This window comes from Opisthocomus hoazin, chromosome 5 (assembly GCF_030867145.1).
Source record: "Opisthocomus hoazin isolate bOpiHoa1 chromosome 5, bOpiHoa1.hap1, whole genome shotgun sequence".
NCBI classification, from domain to species: Eukaryota; Metazoa; Chordata; class Aves; order Opisthocomiformes; family Opisthocomidae; genus Opisthocomus; species Opisthocomus hoazin.
Window position 1 is genome coordinate 81,508,187 of NC_134418.1, and position 22,592 is coordinate 81,530,778.

The window sequence follows — 22,592 nt, forward strand, 5'->3', positions numbered from 1 at the left end:
TTAACAAAATGTTAAGATACAGAAAAGTAAGTAACTTGGAAGAGTAACAGTTTCCACCCACAGAGGAGCTATCAGTAACTATATTACTGATGAGGCTAGCAAAAAATAATTCCTATTATAAAACTGAATTTACAGTTGTTTATAATATTACAAACCTGTGCCTGCTTATACCGAAATTTTCCATGCAAGATTTCTCCTGCAAGTGGGAAAATTTCAACAACCTCTGCACAAGGCTAAGGAAAAGACCGTTTACTGAGGTTACAAGAATTGAGGAGACCTTCTTTGAATATCTCCAGCACTTTGGTGTTTTGAGAGAGAATCTGAAATACAGTAAATAGTGATCACAGACTCCATATCTCTATAATTGACTAAAATCTTTGGCCAAGATAAAAGCTGTAGAAAAAAAACACGCTTTGCAGAAACACAGAAACTCAGTAATGATCTGCAAGAGGTTGGAAGCTAAAAACCCCTCGTGTCCAGATTTGGCATGCTAGCAAACAGCTCAAGGTGATGAGCACTAGATGGGCTTCGGGGTCTGGAGGCGGAAGCAGCAATAGATACTTTCTTACGCAATCAGTAGCTTCCCTGTCAAAGTTACTAAAACATCTGAAGAAAAGAAACCAAAGGGGCAAATTTCCACAAAATCCCTGGTAGATAGGGGATGAGCTATAGCAGGGGAAAAGGAAAAATGAGAGCAAAGGCTCAAGGAAAAGGAACAAGCAGGCTGTTTCAGCATCCTGAGATCGGGAGACAGAGCCTGAAAGCGCAGGGCGGCTAAAGCTGAGAAACACGAGGGATGGAGTGAGGAAGGGCAAAGCTGGTGGAGCTGGAGTGGACAGGAGGAACCTGGCTGGCTGGCCATTGACTGAAGACCTGGGGGCTGGTGGGAGAGTGCTGAGTGCTCACAGCTGTAACGGGAGGCAGCAGCCAGAAAATGAGGGCCTCAGGATGTCTCCCTGCCCTCTGGAATCTGGTGACTCCTTTGACCTTCCGTTCCCTCTTTTTTATTGGGAAGAGGAGGATGGTACCACCTTACTCATGGTCCTGAAGAAAACGAAGCAGCCCTAGGAAAGGATCGGTACAACTGTGTTCAGGGCAGGCTTTGGATAGGAAGTACGAACCTGGCTGCCTAAATAATGCTTGTTTAACAATTTTCTGTAAGCGATAATATCTATAGCTTAGCATTTCCTGGCTGATGGTATTGGTACTCTTCCATAATTAAGAAGGTTGCTCACTGATGGGATTTATTGCTAAACACTTACTGATTTGTCTATTAATGATGTTTTGCAAGGTAAAACCAAGAAAGTGCCATCCTGTAAACTTTTCTGGTAAATGGCTTTGGCGAGGCACCTCCTGCGTGCCGTGAGAAGAGCCTGTACTTTAAGTGGAGAGAGTGAAATCGGCTCACTCAGTCATCAACGATGGTGTATTTCCAGCAACTCTGGCTTCTTCAGGAGCCAGTCAGCAGCTGAAAACTGTTTGGTTTTGTTGAATTTCTCTGAAAAAGAAAGAAGTTTTGCTGTAAAGAAATTTGTATGCACAGTTTCCTACTTTTCTCTCTTTGTGCTAGAAGAGTGGACTCATTTTCTAGAGCTCCTGTGACCCCAGGTGCCAAATACAGCCTTGTTACAGCTGTTACAGTTAATTTTGCAGCTCCTAATGCATGCATAAATCTAGAGCGTGTAAGAAGTGATAGGTATCAGTGCAAGCTGGCATTCCTCAGGGAACCTTTATCAAATGCAAAGGTACGTTATCGAGTCTGGTGCAAGGTTTCCCACCGCTGTAGGAAGCTAAAAAACTACCTGCCTCTGCTCTCATCAGAGCTGGTTCCTTGCAAAGATGATGGATACTGATGGGCCAGTGAATTCAGCATTCTCAAGCGCTCTTCATAAGCTGTCACTCATTGTGCTTGATAATCTTCAAAACAAAAGCTTTGGCTGCGGAAGAAAGCTTTGTTTCCGCTTCCTTTAGCTATACCAGGATGACCGTACGCAGAGCTTTACTTCGGCTACTGCCTGCCTTCATTTTCCCCTTCCTCTATGTGTTTACAGAAGAAACTACTATAAACTCACTGCTTATGGGTAAAACGAATTAGTTCTATAACTCTTTATAACAAGACAGGACTTGGTTATCCTGCACCTTAAAGACAATGCCAGGAAATCTGGCGAGTGAGATGTGTTCCCGTCAGAGGTCGTCTCCTCGTGTTCACGGAGATGAAGCGAGGATGGGTACAATTTAGAGAGCTGTGCAACAACTGCTGTCAGAGCAACAGATGGAATTTTGGTAGGTGATGTGGAAAACTTGTTAGTAAATATTGTGGCAGCTGCAAAGTTTGGCAACTGACAATATTTAAAATAAATGAGTGTCAGAGAACCTTGCAAATTTAACCTTACATTTATTTGCTTTTAAAGAGGGCTATTTCAGACTGTCTTAATAAAGGCTTTCTGTGATAAAATTGCTCTGTGGCAAAGACAGTTAATAGCATTATTGTACTGAGGATTAGGTCATTTAAGGGCTAGATGGTTTTCGTTTAGGGTTTCAGGGACTTGTGGTGGCTTAGTCTCGTGGGTACAGATCTTTCTTCCTGAAGCCATATGCTAATGCAGAGACTGCTTCATTTTGTTTGTGCTAGAACACTGATGTCTACTTCAAAAGAGAAGGATTAGGATTCAGCAGATAATTCAGATCTTTCTAGCAAGTCCCACTGAGGACTCTGTCCTTAAAGGACATGCTGTTCACAGGCTGTACATGTTTTTTATTCTTCATTGATAGTCAAAACATCAGCAGGCTGCTTGTTGATAGACAAGATTTTTTTTTTTTTGCCTGCACTTTTTCCTGAATTGCATACTGCAAGTTAAAACAAATTTTACACACCAATTGAGTAAACGAAAAATGCTGGGGTTTTGCCTAGGTTCCTATCTTAGACTATGGCTGCTTCTGTTGTATCATGAAATTCAAGCAAAGTTTCAATTCCCAATGGTGGTCCACAAATATAACTGTGTATTCCTACTGCCGAGTTCTGCTCACGGGCATGGACACACTAGAAAGTGTGAAGATGGGAAAAATCCCCTTCCTTCACATACTAAATTGGGCAGAATAAAAGAATTCAAAAGCAGGCTCACCTGTCTGTTTGCTTATATCTCTAAAATGAAATTATGATGGCATAAAAAGCTTTTGGTCTTTAGCTGTTTCCGTTGGAAGAAGTCAAATTTGGTCCATGGAAACCTATTTTGACACGTGACGTAAAAGAGCTGGACTTGTTCGTCTTAGTTGGAGATGAGCTGGCAGCAGACAGCCAATCAGTCCTGCTCAGTCGCATGCATTCGACTCCAAATTAAAACTGAATATCAGGAGTATGTGTGTTTGGGGTGGAGGAGATCAGGAAGAGACACATTCTTGTACACCCTGTGATACCGTTAGCCGAGTACTGAAGCATCTTATTGTGAGTTCCAGAAGTGACCAGAGAAGCAGCAGATCAATAGTACTGCCTGCGATGCTGGGAAATCAACTGGAGACAGAGTTATCCGTGTAGCCTCCCATCCCCTAGGCAATGCTGCAGGGGTACTTTGTTCCGATTGCTCCTGAGCGTTGGCTCTCGCTGCAGTGAAGGCGGGTCCCGTTTTGTCCGACTGATACCTCATACGGTCTCTCCAAAGGCTTTGTTAGTGCCCTCCAGTCTGGACGTGCAACATCCATTGTTCTTTATTTCTTAAATCTTCCCTGAGCAGATGCTGCCAGTTGTGCTTGGAGGCATGGAGGTTCTGCCAGGTGGGCCGCTTTGCTGCTCCTGGAGCCTTCGTATTTCTCGGGAAGCTCGAAGGCCCGCCGGCCTTCCAGCGTGCATTTCATTGAAGAGCAGGGGCTTCATGCGAAATGACAATTTCTTTCTACTGGACAGAGAGCTTTTGCTATAGGAAATTAAAAAAAAAATAGGGTAATAAAGTAGAAGTACTTAATTCATTTCTATCAGCTCTAGTTTTCAGCCCACAGATCAAAATTTGGCATAAGGGGCTTGGCAGATAGTTTTCTTTTCCCCCAAGAATCTCAAAAGGGGGGAAAGAACGCCATTAAAACCCCCCTTAATTTTACACATGGGAAAACAGAATAAAGAAGCATTTAGTGACTTTCCCATGCCAGAAAGCAAGTAACAGATTCAAAGGCAAAACTCCAGCTTCCAGCTGAATGTATTTTTTGCAGAAGCACTGCAAAATATTTGATAGCACTCTATCGCAGAGGAAAAATATTTGCGGTAATTTTGTCAATTCAAATCTTTTGTGGTCTCACACACCTAGAGCCAAGATACTATAAACTTTGGAAAAAACTCTCTCTTCATTATTCCAAGCTTCAAAGAAGTGAGCTGTAGCCACTCTTGGCTGATCTGAGCAGTAGAACACAGCAATTTGGGCAAAGTTTACAGGCGCGATGAAACAGCAGCACGGCAGAGAAGACACTGCCACCTCCTGGGTATGTTCTGCTAGCGAACATAATGCTGATTAATGATAAAATCAGAATAGCCTTTTGAAAACAAACTGCAACCTTTATGCTCTTGCAGAGGAGCTGTGTGTGTTTGTGTCTCCCCTCACCAACGAAGTCTGGCTCGGGGTGTGGGAGGTCGGAGCCCCAGCAGCCCAGTGCCTTGCGACAGGTTCCAGGGAGCCCCCACTCCTTGCCCGTCGTGCGGACGCTGGGATAAACGCTTCCCACCTCTGCCTGACTGAAATCCCTCTAGCTTTGTTTTGAAAATAAGTTGTTGGCTACTGGTTTTCATCCAGTTTTCCCTAATTTTTTCAGCTCAACGCAATGGCGAACAGAGCGGCAGGAAAGGGGTATGAAAATGAAGACAACTACTCCAACATCAAGTTTCAATTCATAGGCATCGAGAACATCCACGTCATGAGAAACAGTCTGCAGAAAATGCTTGAAGGTAATGCTCTTCTTTATTGAAAACTGGAGGAAAGGTTTGATCCTTCTGCCACACCAGTCAGGATAACTGCTCTGACAACAGCGGCAGTGAAAGCGGGTGCGAAAAGAGAGCTTTGCACGTGGTGGCTGCACGCAGCTGCCTGCTGCTAACGGAGCATCGTCGTAACCGGGGGTGATTTCCTAATTGTGCAAACACCTTGTTACGTGGGCAAAATCCAGATATCGTTTATTTCAATGACAAAATTCATTTGACTTCAATACACCTTACTTCTACTGCGTATTCTTTTGTGGTTTATAGTTTGATGGTATAATGAAAAAATTCACTTACAGCTGGCTTTGGTGCTAGTGAAAAATACAGAAATTTTCCTTCAAGCTCAGAAAACATAAGGTTTGATTTTTGTATGTGGTCAATAAGGTAGCCGTGCATTTTAGACTGTGACTTTTAAAAGAAGCTTACTGATGCCCCATACGGAGCATGTCCCATCAGGTCTATTTACGACACTCACAGTCAATGGGTGCAACCATTCTGCACCTTCATAATCCCATGGAAATTAATACTAGTTGCTTTATAATTGCTTATCCCTGTATAAATGAGCACACCTGTACCGCCGTTTAACATTTGGGTTGCATTGCTGTTTAGAGGCCTGCTGGGAAAAAAGTAAGGGTAAATAACGCCATCCTCGACCCTCAACGGCTTGTTGATTTTTAACAAGCAAATAGTAACTAGTGCTCCCTCCACTCCACACAGTCTCAGTATTTATTTCGTGTATATCACCAACACCTTCTGTCACCTGCCGGATCAGCTTGATCTAGCTGGTCTTGACTGGGCGCTCTGCCCATGCTCTTTTATTCTTTATCTCTCTCCCATCGCCTGTATGCAAACGTGAGTTTTAGATCTAAGAAGAGCTTACGTTTTCCATGGCAGGAGAGCTGTGCTCTGTTTTCAAATTACAGCAGTTTACAAAAACCGGCAGTGAAGTGTGATGCAGGTAAAACAGTCGCTCTCTTCATGGCATATTTTTACTGAATTCCTTGGTCTAAGGGTCTCAGGAAGGAAAACAGAAGGATTTTTAGTTCACTGTGAAGTCTTGTCTGGCCAGGAGAGAGGCCGGGCGAATAAACTTGTCCCTTTACTTGGTCAGCTTGAGACCATCAAAGTTAAAATAGTAAACAATCAGCCTGGCTGCACGGGACAGGGCTGTCTACTGTCTTTGAGCCAGAACTTCCCGAGACAGGCCCTTGGCCCAAACTGACACGGACTGAGGTGATTTCTAACACATTTAACGCTTCAGGCTGCTTGGGGGGCACAACTTCTTACCAGCTATTGTTAAATGAGCCAGATGCTCAAAACATCTGCTTTTTCCATAGGTCTTATATTTGTTCTGTTGAAATCTCACAATTAGCTTCCTGGCTGATAAGAGTAGAAATTAGGGAGGTTAAATCCATGATTTCAAGTACTTGAGGCTTTCAAGTATGGGTGGTTTTTTTTTTTATAATCTTTTGACTTTCAGTGTACAAGCAGGGCTTTTCTCATGTAAGGGGTTGTGTAGTTTTTCTCCTTTTCTATCTGCATCAGTGTCCCTTCACCTGTTTCTCCGGTGGCCTTTAAAAGGGTGTTTATGACCTGACTTGTGCATACAAAGGGATCCAGAACCAAAAAGGCTGCCAAGGACGATGACAACATACACTTAATGGGGCTTTAAATTTTTACCAAGGAGTACTTAGACGTACCCAGGTGAATCTCTAGGGTAAAACACCACATTACGCTGCAAACATTACAAAATATGTCTGCCGCTCGTGATCTGTTTGAGATGTTATAAGGCACATAAAAACCTTTGAAAAGACAAATGAGGCTGATGAAAGCGGATTTTAGTTTAATGTGTGCTGTCTTGTTGCTCAGAAGTATACAGCACAGGCAAGGGGACCGCAAGGCATAATGCGTCTGATGTGTTGCAGGAGTGCAAGGGCAATTCTATTCAACTGACTGGAGTTAAGCAGAAGTGAGGGTTGGAGAATCTTTTTCATGTGAGAGACCGCAGGTTATTTTCAATATACAATTTAAAATCACTTCCAGTGCTGAGGAAATGTGAACAAAAGTTGATTATTCACTTTTCCGTTGGAAAATGCACTTATAGTAGGAATATGTTCATTTCACAGAATCATAGAATGGTAAGGGTTGGAAGGGACCTTATAGATCACCTAGTTCCAACCCCCCTGCCACTTCAATGATGTTTCTTTAGGAAAAAGCTGAAGACATTCATTTATGCTTATAATAATGTAAATAATTTATTTGAGTAAGTAAAAAAATTGGCTTCAGCTTTGCAATTTTACTGACTTTAATTCCAGCAATTTTATTTATCTCAACTTTAATATGTATTTATTCTTGTATAATGGTAATTTTTGGCGAAATAGATCAGCATCATAAAATGATGAAATTTGTAAGATAACGAGAATTTTTTCATAATATGCAAAAAATGTCGAGATTTGACTGTACTCTGGAAGTAAAACACATTTCAACATGCTGGGATTTCCTTCCAGAAAAACAACCAACCAACCAAACGTTTTTACTTTTGTCTCTGCTGTCTCATATTGCTTTGGTACATATTTTTTCTTCAATTTAGAGAGAGGTATATGTGAAGATACTTGTGACAATTTTGATCCTGTGCACAACTTCCTTGAAACAATTTTTAGTATTAGAAGGAAGTGCTGCACAAGGACTTTTCTCTGCAGAGATTGATTCGAGGGCTGACTGAGGCTGCTGTTCGGTATTTGTGATGGGCGAGCTTTGCCGTACATCCAGGGGCCAGCCAAGACTTGACCCCCGTTTGCTGTGCGTTGAGATGATCATAGAATCACAGAATCATTAAGGCTAGAAAAGACCTCTAAGCTCACCAAGTCCAACCATCAACCCAACACAGAATCACAGAATCACAGAATAGTAGGGGTTGGAAGGGACCTCTGTGGGTCATCTAGTCCAACCCTCCTGCCGAAGCAGGGTCACCTACAGCAAGCTGCACAGGACCTTGTCCAGGTGGGTCTTGAATATCTCCAGAGAAGGAGACTCCACAACCTCCCTGGGCAGCCTGTGCCAGTGCTCCGTCACCCTCAGAAGGAAGAAATTCTTCCTCATGTTCAGACGGAACTTCCTGTGCCTCAGTTTGTGGCCATTGCCCCTTGTCCTGTCGCTGGGCACCACTGAAAAGAGTCTGGCCCCATCCTCCTGACACCCACCCTTCAGATATTTGTAGGCATTTATAAGGTCCCCTCGCAGCCTTCTCTTCTTCAGGCTGAACAAGCCCAGTTCCCTCAACCTCTCCTCGTAGGGGAGATGTTCCAGTCCCACCACCATGCCTGCTAAACCATGTCCCAAAGTGTCACATCTACATGTTGTCTGAACCCCTCCAGGGATGGGGACTCCACCACTGCCCTGGGCAGCCTGTTCCAATGCCTGACCACTCGTTAGTAAAGATATTTTTCCTGATATCCAATCTAAAACATGATGATCCCACATGCTCCCTGTCTGTATTTGAACAGCAGAGACGAGCTTCTCCTCCCCTCCTACCAGGAGCAGTAGTCGCTGATGTAAGAGCAGCGCTCTGATCCTTGGACTTCAGCGACTGATCAGCCAGAGAGAGAGGTTTGGCCCACAGCATTTACTCCTTCCTCTACCTATGGCCGTCCTGCCAGAAAGAGAGGAACTGGTGCAGCCTCCCCCCACCCAGTACTTTTGCTGGTGGAAGAGGCAGTTTCCACTCTCCGCCCCGTTTCTTCCTCCCCTCCTGGGGAAGGGAGCACCACCCTGTGGTGCCCTGCCCAGGGGCTCTCGGTTTTCCTGTGCCTGCACAGCGGGTGCAGCAGGTCCTGTTTCTCCAAGAAACGGTCCCTTTTCTGTTGAGATGGAAATGCCTTTTCCCCTTAGGATAACCCTCGTCATTGAATTCATAACTGACCTCAGTATGAAGGTCCAGATCGGTAGCCCAAATCATGTGAAATTCACAGTGTGTGCCTTTCGGACAGTCTGAACTTTGCTCAGTGAAGTGGTCGGCAAATATTGACTCGAATTTGGTAGTGGGAAGGAGCAAAGCACTATTCCAGCCTTACCTTGGGCTTTTGTAAACAGAGACAGCAGCTTCAGCCAGAATTCAGCTACTAATTGGTCACGCTTCCATCTGCGCAGGAGCATTAATCATGTGAAAAGCTGTTTGCTTCCAGCGCGGCTATCTACGCATTTTTATAAATATCCTTCAGAAATGACTTTTAAAATAACCATCTGGAAGAGGCCCTATGTACACAGATTGCAAGACTTTGGATGGACACAGTAGGCTATTTTGCCTCTGAATTGAACAGAGTTAAGATAGTCAGATACGTTCAGACCAGGTATAAACTCCAAATTTAGCTTGTAAAATTAATTTCTGACCACTTTGAAGGAAATAGAAGTTTTGCAACTGGTCATAATGGTTCAAAAAACTTAACTGAGCCTTTTAGATGATTTCCAGAGGACAAGAGACCTGCTAAGACATTATTAACTCACAGGTCACACACGTAGAATTCTACCTGGATCAAAACAAATGTGTAATCTGTTTATGTGGTGAATTTAGTATCTCACTCTTGAAAATAGATTGCATCTATTGCTGAGTATTTGTTTGCTGCTGGATTGAGATACCTGAATTAGATACTGATTGCTTTTTTTTTTTTTTCTGATGTCACAAACTGTAATATTAAAAACTAGACCCCTGGATACAGCACGATAGAAACTTCATGTTGTAAAAACTGGGAGATTTTTTTTTTTTTCTTTAAACCTGGCATAGAACATGGCAAGCTTTCAGGAAAAGATTTTACTTAAAGAATTGCATCTTTTCCTCACCATCGGGATGCCTTCTGGCTACCAGTGAAGGTTTAACCAGGTTTTGTTCAGGAACGGAGAACTGTCGCGCAAATCGCTTTAGCCCAAAGCCCATCGCCCCGGTGGTGCTGCAGGCTGGGCTTGGGGCTGCCCGTCCTGACAGCAGGAGTCGTGTGCTTTCCGTTTCCAAGCCCTCATTGTTAAGATCCCTTCTCAGGGCTTTGAAAACTTCACTCCCAACGCAATTTTGGAAAATCCGTGCTGCACAGGGGATGCATGCGATAAACTGTTTGCAGCAGGCTCTGTAACGGCTTGTCTTTCCAAATTAAATCAATATATGGGTGAAATTTGACCCAGCCCCATTTCTCAAATGTATCCTTATTTTTCAGCATCAAAGCTTGGCTGTGAAGTAGCCATCCTTTTCAAAAGCTGGATGTTTACCCCGCGGATAACACCTCTCAGGCTGAACAGTCAGTGAAAGCTGAAGGGACTGTAATTACTGTACATTTAAGACGCAGCTTATTTTGCAGTTTGTGAGCTGAAATCGCCTTCAATGAGTGACTTTCTGTGGGGCCTAGAAAATTCTGGCTGGCTGAAGCATATCAAAGCCATTATGGACGCTGGCATGTTTATTGCAAAGGTAAAGTGTGTAAAATGAGAACAAAACTTGGACTAACCAGATACAGAAAGTGAGGACCAAATTCTCTGCTGGTGGGTAACTTCTGTTCTGTTCACTGATGTTGCATCTGGAAAAAAAACCCCTCTTGCAATGCTTTGTATGTGAGGAGAGATGATTCTTGGGTGCTGTCGTGTGGACGTTTTGCTAATATGGTAAAAAAAAGCTTGTGTTCTTTTCACTGCAGAAAGCAAAGGTACCAAAGCCTGTACTAACCTGTATCTCGTTATGCCAGGTATTTGACAGTCCTTGCTTTTCTCCCCAGCAGCGATTGTCACTGTTGCTTTCCCCGTTTCCCCTGCCTCCTCCACTGGTTTCGGGACATTTTCTTTGTTGAAGGTTTCTGTTCGAGGACTGCTCCTTCTCATGGTAGTTGTAACACAGGAATATTACCCACTGAGTTACCCCTCCGAGTTATTTAGCGACCAACAAAATTCACCTCCTAAACCACCTTCTGCGTGTTACCATGGCCAAACCCTCTGCAGTTTTTACTCTTACACACTTGAGAACTGTTTCAGAAAACAGTTGTTGGCTTTGATAAGAAAACATTTCTCCTAATCCCACCCACAGTAATGCAGATATTTGTTATCTACCAACAGTAGTTTTAATTTTATTACCCCCTTTCTCGTGCTCTGCCTTTTACTGTTTCAGTTCTTATTTCTGAGATTACTATTACAGTTTCTTAGAGGCCGTTTTATTCGCATGACCTGCTGCATACGACTGTATGGGTGAAACTCCCAGGGTTTCCCTCCCGAGTGCCTGCTCGCTTCTCTTGCTTCGCTTCTTCCTGCTCAGCAGGCAACCGCAGCTTCCTACCTGAACAGCACCTGCGGGATAAATGCACGTGTTGTTACTTCTCCTGGCCCTACTAGCTTGCAGTAGCTTCTAGAAATCAGGCTGTTGACATGAGCTCTTGCCAACTTTTCCCCAGTGGCTAGTCTTAAAATACTGTTCAAAAAAATGTATCCTTTGTCCGTGTGCTTGCCGGCCCCGTGCCTCCTCAGACATGGATTTTGACCCGTTCTCATTTGTACGGTTCCCAGTTCCCAGTTGTTGGTCTCCTGCCCACAAAAGTTCTATTTTGGTAGAACTTCCTTGTCTCTTGAGATAAGCATAGATAATTTATTATTATTCCTTGTTCCCTATTAAGCCCAAACTTAAATGCTTGTTTTTATAAGCAGGATCTTTCCTAACCTATTTTATTTCTCTGCTTTCTAAATTTAGTTCTCATTGGAAACGACAAAGGTCAAAACCTTTAGAATTTAAAAAAAACCCCAAACCCTCAATTTTCAAAAATAACGCAATACCAGATTTTGGAGAGCTCAGCATGATCTCTCCTTTATGTGTCGATGCCTAAAACGGGATGCTCTCTCCCCAGTGATTTACATTAAAGATACTGACAGAAGCTGGCTAACCAGGTATGGACGCTTACCACTGCCAGGCATCCCCACAAACGCCATCGGGTGCCGTGCAGTGTGCTGTGGCGATGCTGGCGCTAGCGCTGGTGTCGGAAGCAGACATTGCTGTTACCGACGTTACCGCCAAGATGAGGAACGGAGAGCTACGTTGCAATGTTCTGCTGCTGCCATGTGAGAGCATTGACCGCCCCTGAACCTGCTCCAGGGAGCCGTCCGCTCCGACGGACGGACGGACGGATGGATGTTAACTGAGACAGATCCACCTCCTCCTGTAGTGGAGCATGAACAGGCGATGCTGCAGCCACCATACTGCGTGGGGTGGGAGGAGATTAAGGCTTTTCAAATGAGAGGACATACATTTCAACATAATTCACGAACTCTGTGGCAGAATAAAAAACCCCCAGGGTTTCCCAGTTCCCAAATTAAGACTCTCTGTATTGCGCTGTCTCTCTGTTCCTCTCTTACCGTCGCCTTTCTCCCTGCTGGTGAAATTTCTGACTTTTTCTGTGTCCTTAGGCTGTGGCTGAGGAAGGTGTGAGTGTGCTTGTTCACTGCTCTGATGGCTGGGATAGGACAGCCCAGGTTTGCTCTGTCGCGAGCCTTCTGTTGGATCCGTATTACAGAACTATGAAGGGATTCATGGTAAGCAGGCTCTCTTCCACAGAGTAAATAAAATATGATGGCATCATTTAAGACGAGTATCTTTGTTTTTAATGGAGAACAAACTTTCCTTAAACAGACCTTTTTTTTTTTTTTTCCAGAGTCGGAAGGGAGGTTTTTATTTGTCCAAGTTACAACCTTTAAGTTTCTGTACGAAATGTTTTCAAAGGTGGGGATCAGTTGGGCACCCATTTATTTTTTTTTCTTAACCTTGACGAAGAAACTTTCTTGCAGACAAAGGAGCTTTCATGCAAGCAAGGATTTGTATTAATTTTCAGGGATTAGCAAAGTTTTGAGTGTCAAAAGTGTGTGCTCCCTTGACATTAGATCGCAATATTGGACAATCTGTTCCTTTCCCAAGCAAATCAGCACTGGTGCAGCATCTAGGAATGCTGATCAAGTTACTGGTCACACATTAAAAAGATGTTTGAGATGTTTTTAGGTTTTGTCTTAGAAAATGATGAATCAAGCTAATTGGAGTTGTGCTGAAACACTGGCATCCTAGCTGCAGCCACGGAGAGTGCTGCTTTCTCTTCAAGCTGGCGGCAGTGCTCAGCGCTCATTATTTTTCTGCTTATTCTAAAAATTATCTGGGATTCTAATACCGCTTGCTTACATCATTCTTGCTCGTCATTTTTCTGCTTATTCTAAGAAATAACTGGGATTCCAATACTGCTTGTTTACACCACTCTTCTGCCTGCTTCAACTTGTGTCAGCTCTGCTCCACAACAATGAATGCCATATTCTCATTGTAGGTGTTGATTGAAAAAGACTGGGTTTCCTTTGGTCACAAATTTAACCACAGGTAAGGCAGCGCTAAGGTTTTTCTCTCTCTGTTTTTATCTAGTCAGCATCTGCTGCCATTCCCATTTTACTTCTTTGTTGCCTTTCAAAGCACATCAAGAGAATGCCCTCAGGAAACGGTCGTACCCTTTTCTCCTACCGTATAATTTAGCTGCATGGAAAAATCAAAGGGAAATATTTTCCTATCAGTTTTTTCTTATATATGCACTCCAAGACTGCTCTTGGGAAGCCTGAGGGCTGGTCTTGCAGTTGCTCCGAGCGCTGAGAGACCCACATGAGAGCTAAGCAGTTTGTCTGTGGCTGCAAAATCCCCTCGGACCCCAGCAGACCTTTCAGCAGCACCCAGATTCCCCCCGTCAGTCCCTGCTCAGCAAGGCTACGGCTTCCAGGACAGCACTTCGTCTGAGGCCCGTCTGCAAGTAGTCTGTTAAGGAAAATACACTCTTCCTGTTACACTCTGTTCTAACGATAACAGAAGGATTGGCTCAAAAATGTCAGGCAGAGGGAAGCAAAAAGTCGTCTATTTGGACAAGTTATTTTGTACAGCCATTATGTAAATGCTATAATGTAAAGAAAATGTTTCAAGACTTCATTTATTTAAACAAGAATAACTTTCCACATTTTCTTTCTTTTTTGTATTTCCTTTTAGTTTCTGTAAAACCATAAAACTCAATTCTTATTTTGGAGCTTAATTACATTATAATGCTTGATTTGAATATAAATTTATGTTCCAGTTTCAAAAAAACCCAACAAAACTTCCAGTAAAACTGTGCAGCTCCACACCACCTGTGAAATTCCAGCAGGAATGAATACATTTAATATGGTACTGTCAGATGTCTGTTGTTATCAGTGGTGAAAGACATTATGAAATGTGATCACCAGGGATAACCTGCGTTTGCAGCACAATATTGCTATATCCTCTGTGATGCATAATAGTAACAGAATTAGGTTTCCATTTTATATCTTTATGAATTCCACTTAGTTATCATATATAGATCTATATATATATATATACACGCATACAACACACACACACACGACAAGCAGAAAAATTATTAGACTATTACATAGACTTATAAAATATTTTTTTACCTCTATGTGTTTTATATTTTCAGGCTCCTGTTCTTCAACGTACCCCATTGCAAGTGGTTCCTACAGACATTTTTATAGATAGAAAATTTGATATTCACTTCACATACACAGTAGCGTGTTAAAACACTTCCCACTTTCTAAAAATTTCACCAAGAGAGGGCAGCTTTAAACTGTTTGCTGCCAAGGTTATTCTGTTCCTCTCCTGCCCAGTTTTCTGGTTTTGGCAAGGGCCTGCCGCTGAGAGATGGTCCAAGATAGGTTTGTAAAGTCATTGCAGTCATTCTTATGGTGACTTATGTTACTGTGGTGTAACTTTATATTAATAGCATTAAAACACGGCTTTGCAGCAGCCTGCGGTTAGGAGCTGTGAGGCAACGAGACACCTGTAAATGTGGTTTTTTTTGTTTGTCCTTGATAAATTCTGCCTTCATTCTGCTCCATGAATCTCGCATCGTTTTTGTAAGTGAAAAATACACGAGTAGTTGAGGGTTTAGAAATCAATGCCTGTGATGTAACTTGTATGCTAACAGTGAGGGGGTGTTTTTGTTAGCGTTAATTCAGTTTTCCGAGGATTTCAGGTTATAACTGAAAGTGTCTTGTCTTGTTTCAGGTACGGCAATTTAGATGGCGATCCGAAGGAGATCTCCCCTGTTATTGACCAGTTCATCGAGTGTGTGTGGCAGTTAATGGAACAGTTTCCCTGTGCCTTTGAATTCAACGAGAGATTCCTCATCCACATACAGCATCACGTCTATTCTTGCCAGTTTGGGAATTTCCTGTGCAACAGCCAGAAGGAGAGGCGAGAGCTGAAGTACGCAAGCCTTGCCTTTCGCAGTAGGGTTGCATGTGGGCTCCGTGGGTGCTAGCGTGTGGAGGAGGCAGACATTCGCCAGCCTCCATGCAGGTGCTTTCGTCAGGTGCGGCCTAGCCTTCTTGGCTGTCCTCTTCTGGCAACGCAGATTAATACTGAAAAAAGGTGATCCTCTGCCATGTGGCTCTGCTGGGAGCGTAATCCACGGCGTGCGTGACAGGGATTAGCGAAAACTGCCAAGAGCATTAGCCCTGCAGCCGTGGGGCCCTGCCTTTGTGCAGCATTAAGAGCAGCAGGGCAGGCTGTCACCGCAGCTCGAACACAAGGCTGTACTAACTCTAGTAAGTTCTTGGTTTAAGAGTCACTGCTGCGTTGTACCCTGGCTTTCGGAGTCCTGACCTCTCCGATCCTTTCTCATGAGCAGCCTTTTTTGTCCGGCAGCCCTTCCTAGGACCGAGCCGGCAAACTGTCCTGCTGCTGCTTGGCCCCGAAGCAGTTACGTATTAATCTGCCTGCCCTCAGGCCCAACCAGAGACAGTAATACCATTCCTGGCAGTGCTGGTGTTCATATCTGCTTCCTGGGGCCCTCATGATTCCCACCGCTTGTCTCCTGCGTCCGATCGCATCAGCAGTGGTAACGAGAGGAAGGTGGGAGCCACTGCCTGCTGCAGCCATCCCGTCCCTTTTGCTGCCCAAATGCGGAGCAGCTTCAGTGCCCCAATTCCTTTAAAATCAAACCACTGGAATGTCTTAGCTTTAGCTGCACCTGAATTGTCAAAGAGACTTCAATGTGTTTTTATTTAACGTCTTGTTTTCAGAATCCGAGAACGGACGTATTCGTTGTGGGCTCACTTGTGGAAAAACCGTGCCGATTACCTGAACCCTTTGTACAGACCAGACCACAGCCGAACCCGAGGGAGCCTGCGGCCGCAGATGGCTCCCTGCAACTTCTTGTACAAGTAGGTAGCATCACTTACTACTCGGAACTGCAGGATGTACAGAACAGAGTGCCTCTGTATTTAAGTATTTCTCATTGCATAACATAAATCATAGAGAGCGAATGCGGTCTCAGATGCAATGTGTTCATTCCATGTGTGCTCACAGTCAGCCAGCACCTCTGCACCGTTCCACAACGGAGCATTAGCCGGAAAAACAGCTTAAGATTAAAGCTATATTGATAGTTGGGTGTCCTAATTTCACGGTTACTCACTTCTTCCGCTGAGAAAGTGCTCTTTCACTTCTGTTCTTGTCTGTGTCTTCTAAATTTAAAGTTGCTTAAGCACCTTCCATTCCAAGATTCTGTGGTGATTATTTGGATCAATTGGTGTAAAAAATAAAAAAGGACATTTCAAGAAATATGGTTTCATTGCTAAAACAAGGGTTTAGTAAAACAAAAAGCAGACGTCCCCCATGTTGCTGTTATACCTCGAAGTATACACAGTAAGTTTTACTTGATATTTTTTCAAAAATGTAATAAAATATCATAATTGTAGAAATGTTGTTATTGACATTCTGACTTGAGTAATTAATCGTGCCATTAATCTTAACAAACTGAAGGAGAACTTGATTAGAAATTAATGAAAACTGTGATTTAGGTAAAACTGATCAGCTGGTTTTCCAACTGCAAGTAAAAGCACCTGTTAAAGAGTCAATACGTACCCTCATTGACAGAAACAGAATTCTTTCACATCTACTGTTCCAGGTCACATCCACTTTAAACCAATTTGAAAATAGTCATGAATCGTATTCGTTAGGATAGCGGGATTTATAAAAGAAGTGCTGATACTGCAGATCCTCCATCAGATGAGTAATCCTGTTGATTTTAATGGAATTACGTGGGCACGTACAGATTTCCGTGCACGAGCTATCAGACGATAAACTCCAAGGGGAATGTGACTTAAACACTATACCATTGGGGCAGGAATAATCAACCGCCGAGAATACCCGTCAGCTGCTTGGCTGGGCCGCTGCGGCCGAGGGCAGGGCCCGGTTATGTGACCCGGCTGGCCAAGGGGTTACGCACGCAGAGCCTGGCTGCGGCCACGCGCTGCCGGCAAGACAGAAGGCAGGAGGAGCGCTGGAGTAAGCTGCAGGCTGACAGCTCGAGTCCTTTCCTCCTGAAAACGAAAAATCAACTCAGCTGTTTAACTGAAGGTTTGTCAAGTAGTGCCATAGAACAGGAGGAGAGCTGCCAACATATCAGCTTCGTGCAATTTCCATAGGCCAGTTTAAAATGTCAGTTCAAAGTTTACTGGTTTTTACTCCTGATTTTTAACTCTTCATTACAGGGGAAAAAACCTGTTAACCAGCTGCACCTCCCACACCCCCCCTGCCAAAACCAAGCATACAGAATTTCAAAGTTGACTTCACTAGAAGCGAAACAACGCTTGAAAACCAGAACGATGAAAAACTGTCTTTAACCTTGGCTGCTTTATAGGTACCATTGCTCTATAGCCCGTAGTGTAGAACAAGAAAATAACACAGCAAACGTTTGTGTTCAGTGAAATTGCCCTCAGCCATGAGATCTAAGTCAAAGGTACATTCACCGTTCTTTCCGTTGCGTACCAGAACTGGCTCAAGCTGCCTATGTCCACGGAGTTGCGTCTTCGGGACAGAGCCAACGCCAACGAACCATAACTCTTACCAAACAGTCAATGAACTCTCATGATGAATAATCCATGGATAGATTGTTTAGGACAACACGTGTCTGGGTAAAAAAAAAAAAAAAAAGTGTGTATTTAAGTCTTCTGCAGCTGCCTCACCAAATGGGAAAATTGCTGACCTGTGCTCATTCAGTAAGACACCCTCTGTGTAACGAAGACCTTCCCACCAATTCCAGGTTCTGGAGCGGGATGTACAACCGCTTTGAAAAGGGGCTGCACCCTCGCCAGTCAGTTACCGATTACCTGATGGCAGTGAAGGAAGAAACTCAGCAGCTGGAAGAAGAGCTGGAGCTCTTGGGAGAGGTAAGAAACACTCGATCTCGATGCCCCAGACTGAACCGATGGTAAATGAAACCCAGCTCCCTACGCTGCGCAGTCCCCAACATGCTGCATCCTTTTCTGGCCTGAGGATGTTCAGCCGCCATCTCTGTTCTCTCAAATTGCTGTGAATGTTTCGCATTTAAGACACAACAGTGGAGTTTTTTTCTTTAGGGACAAGATTTCACGGGTGTTGGTGCACAAGCACTACTCCTGAAAGCCATCTGATACCCTTCCGTAACGCAGGATGCTGTAATCCAGCACCGGTTGGTGGTAAACTGCGCACTTCTCATGCTCCCCAAATGCAAATAGCTGGTTTTAAAGGGTGGCAGCTGGGTTGGTCTCTGAACTTGGTTTCTGTGGGTTTTTTTTAAAAAATGGCAGACATGTCAGAGGATTACTGGGCCCTAAAAGTCACCATGTAATATATACTGTTTCCTTTATTTCAGAGATTGGCAAATCTTCAGAAATTACAATTAAATGATAATAAAGTCAAGAGTAAGCAACAAGCCCGAAGCAAACAGCTAGGGCTTTCTACGTCCAACAACAGCTTGGCCAACACTCCCCAGGAGTACAGCAACGACCTGAAATCGTTCCCGTCCCGGAGCCCTTCGCAAGGGGACGAAGACGATTCAGCCCTGATTTTGACGCAGGACAACCTGAAGAGCTCAGACCTCGATCTCTCGGCAAACAGCGACCAGGAGTCCGGCGTGGAGGACCTAAGCTGCAGGTCCCCAAGCGTGGGCGGCTGCCTGCCGAGTGAAGACAGCGGCAAGGATTCCGATGAAGCCGTGTTTCTGGCAGCGTGAAACACCTTCCCAACAGCAAGCCGAGTCTCTCACAGTCGGGAACGGCGCCTTTTCAGCAGATGAAGAATGGCAGGGGTCTCTGGCCGAAAGAAATAATCCAAAGAAAGGGAACGGTGCAATTGTGTAAGTAAGGACCGAAGCAGAACAAGCCATTATTAGTTTTGAGACGTAACGCTGAAGAAAGGGAATAGCTGGTATCTTTAGTTAAGCCAATGTGGTGTTTGTTTTAATCAGTGCTGTACATAATTATTCCTTACCTTGTACATTTCCGTATTTATTTATTGTACAAAAGAATAGTTCTTCTCCAAAGACGTGAAATTCCAAAGCCCCCTCTTACACACAGGGACAAGGCTGAAGATTCGTTAGCGTCAGCCTTACTGGCGAATCAGTCCAAACTTATTTTTGTAGAGCTCTGTTGCCTTTAGGCACATTGTGCATATTCTTCACTTTCCTCTTCAGGGGAGGTATTAAGTTTTCAATTTCAACAATTACTTCGCATATTCTCCTACTAGAACCCTTTAATGCAAAGTAGAACTAAGAAACGGACATGCTTCCTTAGGGGACAAATGAAGCTTTGATCCTGCAAAAATACCCTTCATTAAGCAGCTGCCGCACGCGAACGCATCCCGTTTGTACTCAACCAGCGTTGGCAGTCCAGCAGTTTCTGTGAGCAGAACTTCAAGGAACGTGACAATACTCACCCCGCCTTCGCGGCGAAGCAGCCCTTGGTAACGCCAGGTACGGCAGGCAGCACACCCCAGCCTCCTTATGTTCTGTTCTGAAGGCTGATAGTTGCTGGCCTACCCTCGGTCCAAACCGCCTACGTAAGATATACAGGTAAAATTTCAAAGGTAATAAACGCCCAAATTCCCCAGCCTGTTTTGCCTGCTACTCATCAATGCTTTACTTCAGTGGGAGTGAGGTACGGGTACAGTGGAGCGCAGAGGGAATCCAAAATCACTGCTGAAAGCATCACTCCAAAGCCAGAATTAGAGGAAGGTTAAGCCCATAAAGGAACCGTTACAAAGAACACCTCTTCCAAATTTTATTGTTCAAAATAAACTAACCACAGCCACAGGTTTTTTTTTTATCCCCCCACAAAATTTCCCTTTTAGTATTTGCCAACCTGAATAGTGTGTGACAGTGCTATTTTAAGACAAAGACCGATTCACCACAACAGAAAGTTTGATCTCATGTGGTTTAAGAATTTTCATAGTTTTTAAAAGTAGGAAAAATAGCTTTCATGATCATCGGTACGGAAATAAACCACTGAAAGATCTTTAAAATTTGGGATGTTTTGAAACTCACTAAAAAGGCTTCCATATCAGGATGTAATTGTTCCACGTTTGTTTGTTTGGCTTTTTTTTATTATATTTAAAGCAAGCAGTTAAAAATATGATTCATACGGCTGCTCTTACCTGATTGGGGACAACGTGGTATCGAACTCCAGCAAAGCCAAGCAGTAGTGACGTACGCTTACTCTGATGATGCCATTTCATACTACTCCTTCAAATACAGACTCACAGGCAGTACTAAATCGCAGAAACATACCTCAGTTGAGAAGCTTTAGCTTTCATTATTCAGTCTGCCTTTATGGAATGGCTTTTCATTCTGTTCTATGAACTTACGCTATTAAAAATGAGGAGGCAAACGTCAGTATTATTAATATCCTCTTAAGGGAGCTGCTCTTTGAACAAATAATTCAATTCCTAACAGCAAGATTTATCTTAAAGTTATACTGGAAAGGCCAGATCCTCAATTTGATAAATCACTGTAGCCCAGCTGACAGAAATCCAGCTATGATAATTTATACTCTGTAGAGAATCTAGCCTTCTGGTTTTTAATCTTTATGAATTTTTAATATATGGAAGCCCAGATTTTAATTGCACTTTTAAAAATGTTTCGTATTTTGAACACAGCCTGTAAAATTTATGGTATTACAGGAGATTTTAAATGGGTTTTCTCAAAGCAGCATGCTGCAGTCAGCAATGAAAACAAAACACGCAAATATTCTGCCTAAAAGTGAGCTTGAAAGTGGGCAGTATTATTGCACACCTTTAAAATGTAAAATTGTGTTTGATGGTATTGCGTCCTGTTAGACATGTCTAGAAATAAATACAGAACAGGGATATACGCGTATCCAAAGCACTGTCTTCACGTCGCATCTGCAACTCCTTGGAACTAGCTTTACAGCTAAATGCCAACACACCAACGTGTTACACCGAGCTTTTACTCCGCAGCCCTCTGTGATGTGTGTCTTGCAGTCCTTGGCAGTTTGCATTAGCTACTACTGCTTTCACCATAATGTACGGGCTTGTGGCATTACTCGCCTGCCGAGAAACACTTCCAAATAAACCCCTGGGTCACTCAGCGTTCTGTTCTTTCACAGCAGCGAACGAAGCCCGGGCTGGCTCTCCCCATCTCTGTCATGCAGGCTTTCACTCACTCAGGGGCACTGTGTCACGGAGACCCGGGGGTTTCTGTACCTTCCCTGCTTCGATCCTGGAAGGCAGTAGTTAAGCTGTGCAGGAATCTACAGCAGGTAACTACGCAAACTGAGGCTCCTGTCAACTGAGTTGATCACAGGGGACTGTGTTACACCCCTTGTTAAATACTTCTAGGGAATGCAAAACAAAAAGGATGAGAAAAACCACACTATGAACTACACGGATTTCTTGCAGCCTTGTGGGGATCTTTGCAAATCCTCGCAAATCTGGCATGAGCCCCCTGTGATTTGATGTATGACACACGTGAACACGACAAACTGCTGGAAGAAAGGATTAAAACAGCATGATGTATTTTTGTGGTGTAATTTCAGCCTTGCTGGGTTCAGGCTGTTACTTCGTATGAAAACGTGCATCTGAGGAACACTGAAGGCAATGGGATCAAATGGCTGAAGTCTGCGCTACAACAGATCACCATCTAAAGATGGAAAGAAAATGCATTCACCAGCTGCTTTTAGTGGTAGCTCTGTACAAGACGCAGACAAAGGTGGTAAACTGGTAACGGATTCTGCAAAGCTGAGAAATAAAAATCAAGAAGTTGGAGGGCAGAACCCAGACTGAAGGGTATCATTCAAAGAAGGGGGAGGGGGGGGAAGTAAAAGGGAGGCAGGGAAGGCGAGCTCTTTGTAAAATCAGCAGTAATGCGGGGAACCACATTCTCTGAACACAAGGGCAAGCCAGGGCACCAGTTTACACAGTACAAAAGACGTCTGACGACCCAAACTAGTAACAGTCAAACCCCACCAGCAGCAAGGAGGGAGCCTTTGCAGTGAAGATAAGCACGTCGTTGCTGCTGACCAGCTAGCTCGACGCCATGCTGCCCAGACCTCGGGTCTATCACCAACATCACAGCGGAGGCTACGGCTGCTGCGCAGGCTGGAGGCTGAGCGTGGCCTGTGGGCTGGCTGATCACCCCCACGCCCCGCAGTGTGGAGACGGGCAAACAGCACAGTGGCCGAGAAACCGTCCAAGGACGGCCGAGCCACTGACAATTCACTGGGGAAGGGAGGAACATGTGGTGGGGTTGGTCAAAGCAGGTCAGCTTCTCACTGTACTACAACCAGTGACAAA

At 44.0% G+C, this 22,592-nt stretch overlaps 1 protein-coding gene across 1 annotated transcript in view; it reads left to right on the forward strand.

The window, feature by feature from the left end:
• The window catches only part of MTMR7 (myotubularin related protein 7), a 50,911-nt gene extending 28,852 nt beyond the window's left edge, over nt 1-22,059 (forward strand). Inside the window, exons 7-14 of the mRNA XM_075421915.1 lie at nt 4,792-4,924; nt 10,297-10,406; nt 12,377-12,502; nt 13,276-13,325; nt 15,027-15,227; nt 16,046-16,186; nt 18,067-18,193; nt 18,658-22,059. Of these exons, the coding sequence (XP_075278030.1) occupies nt 4,792-4,924; nt 10,297-10,406; nt 12,377-12,502; nt 13,276-13,325; nt 15,027-15,227; nt 16,046-16,186; nt 18,067-18,193; nt 18,658-19,017 (1,248 nt within the window). The 3' untranslated portion in view covers nt 19,018-22,059. The remainder of the gene's footprint in view (nt 1-4,791; nt 4,925-10,296; nt 10,407-12,376; nt 12,503-13,275; nt 13,326-15,026; nt 15,228-16,045; nt 16,187-18,066; nt 18,194-18,657) is intronic.
• Nucleotides 22,060-22,592: the final 533 nt, after the last annotated feature.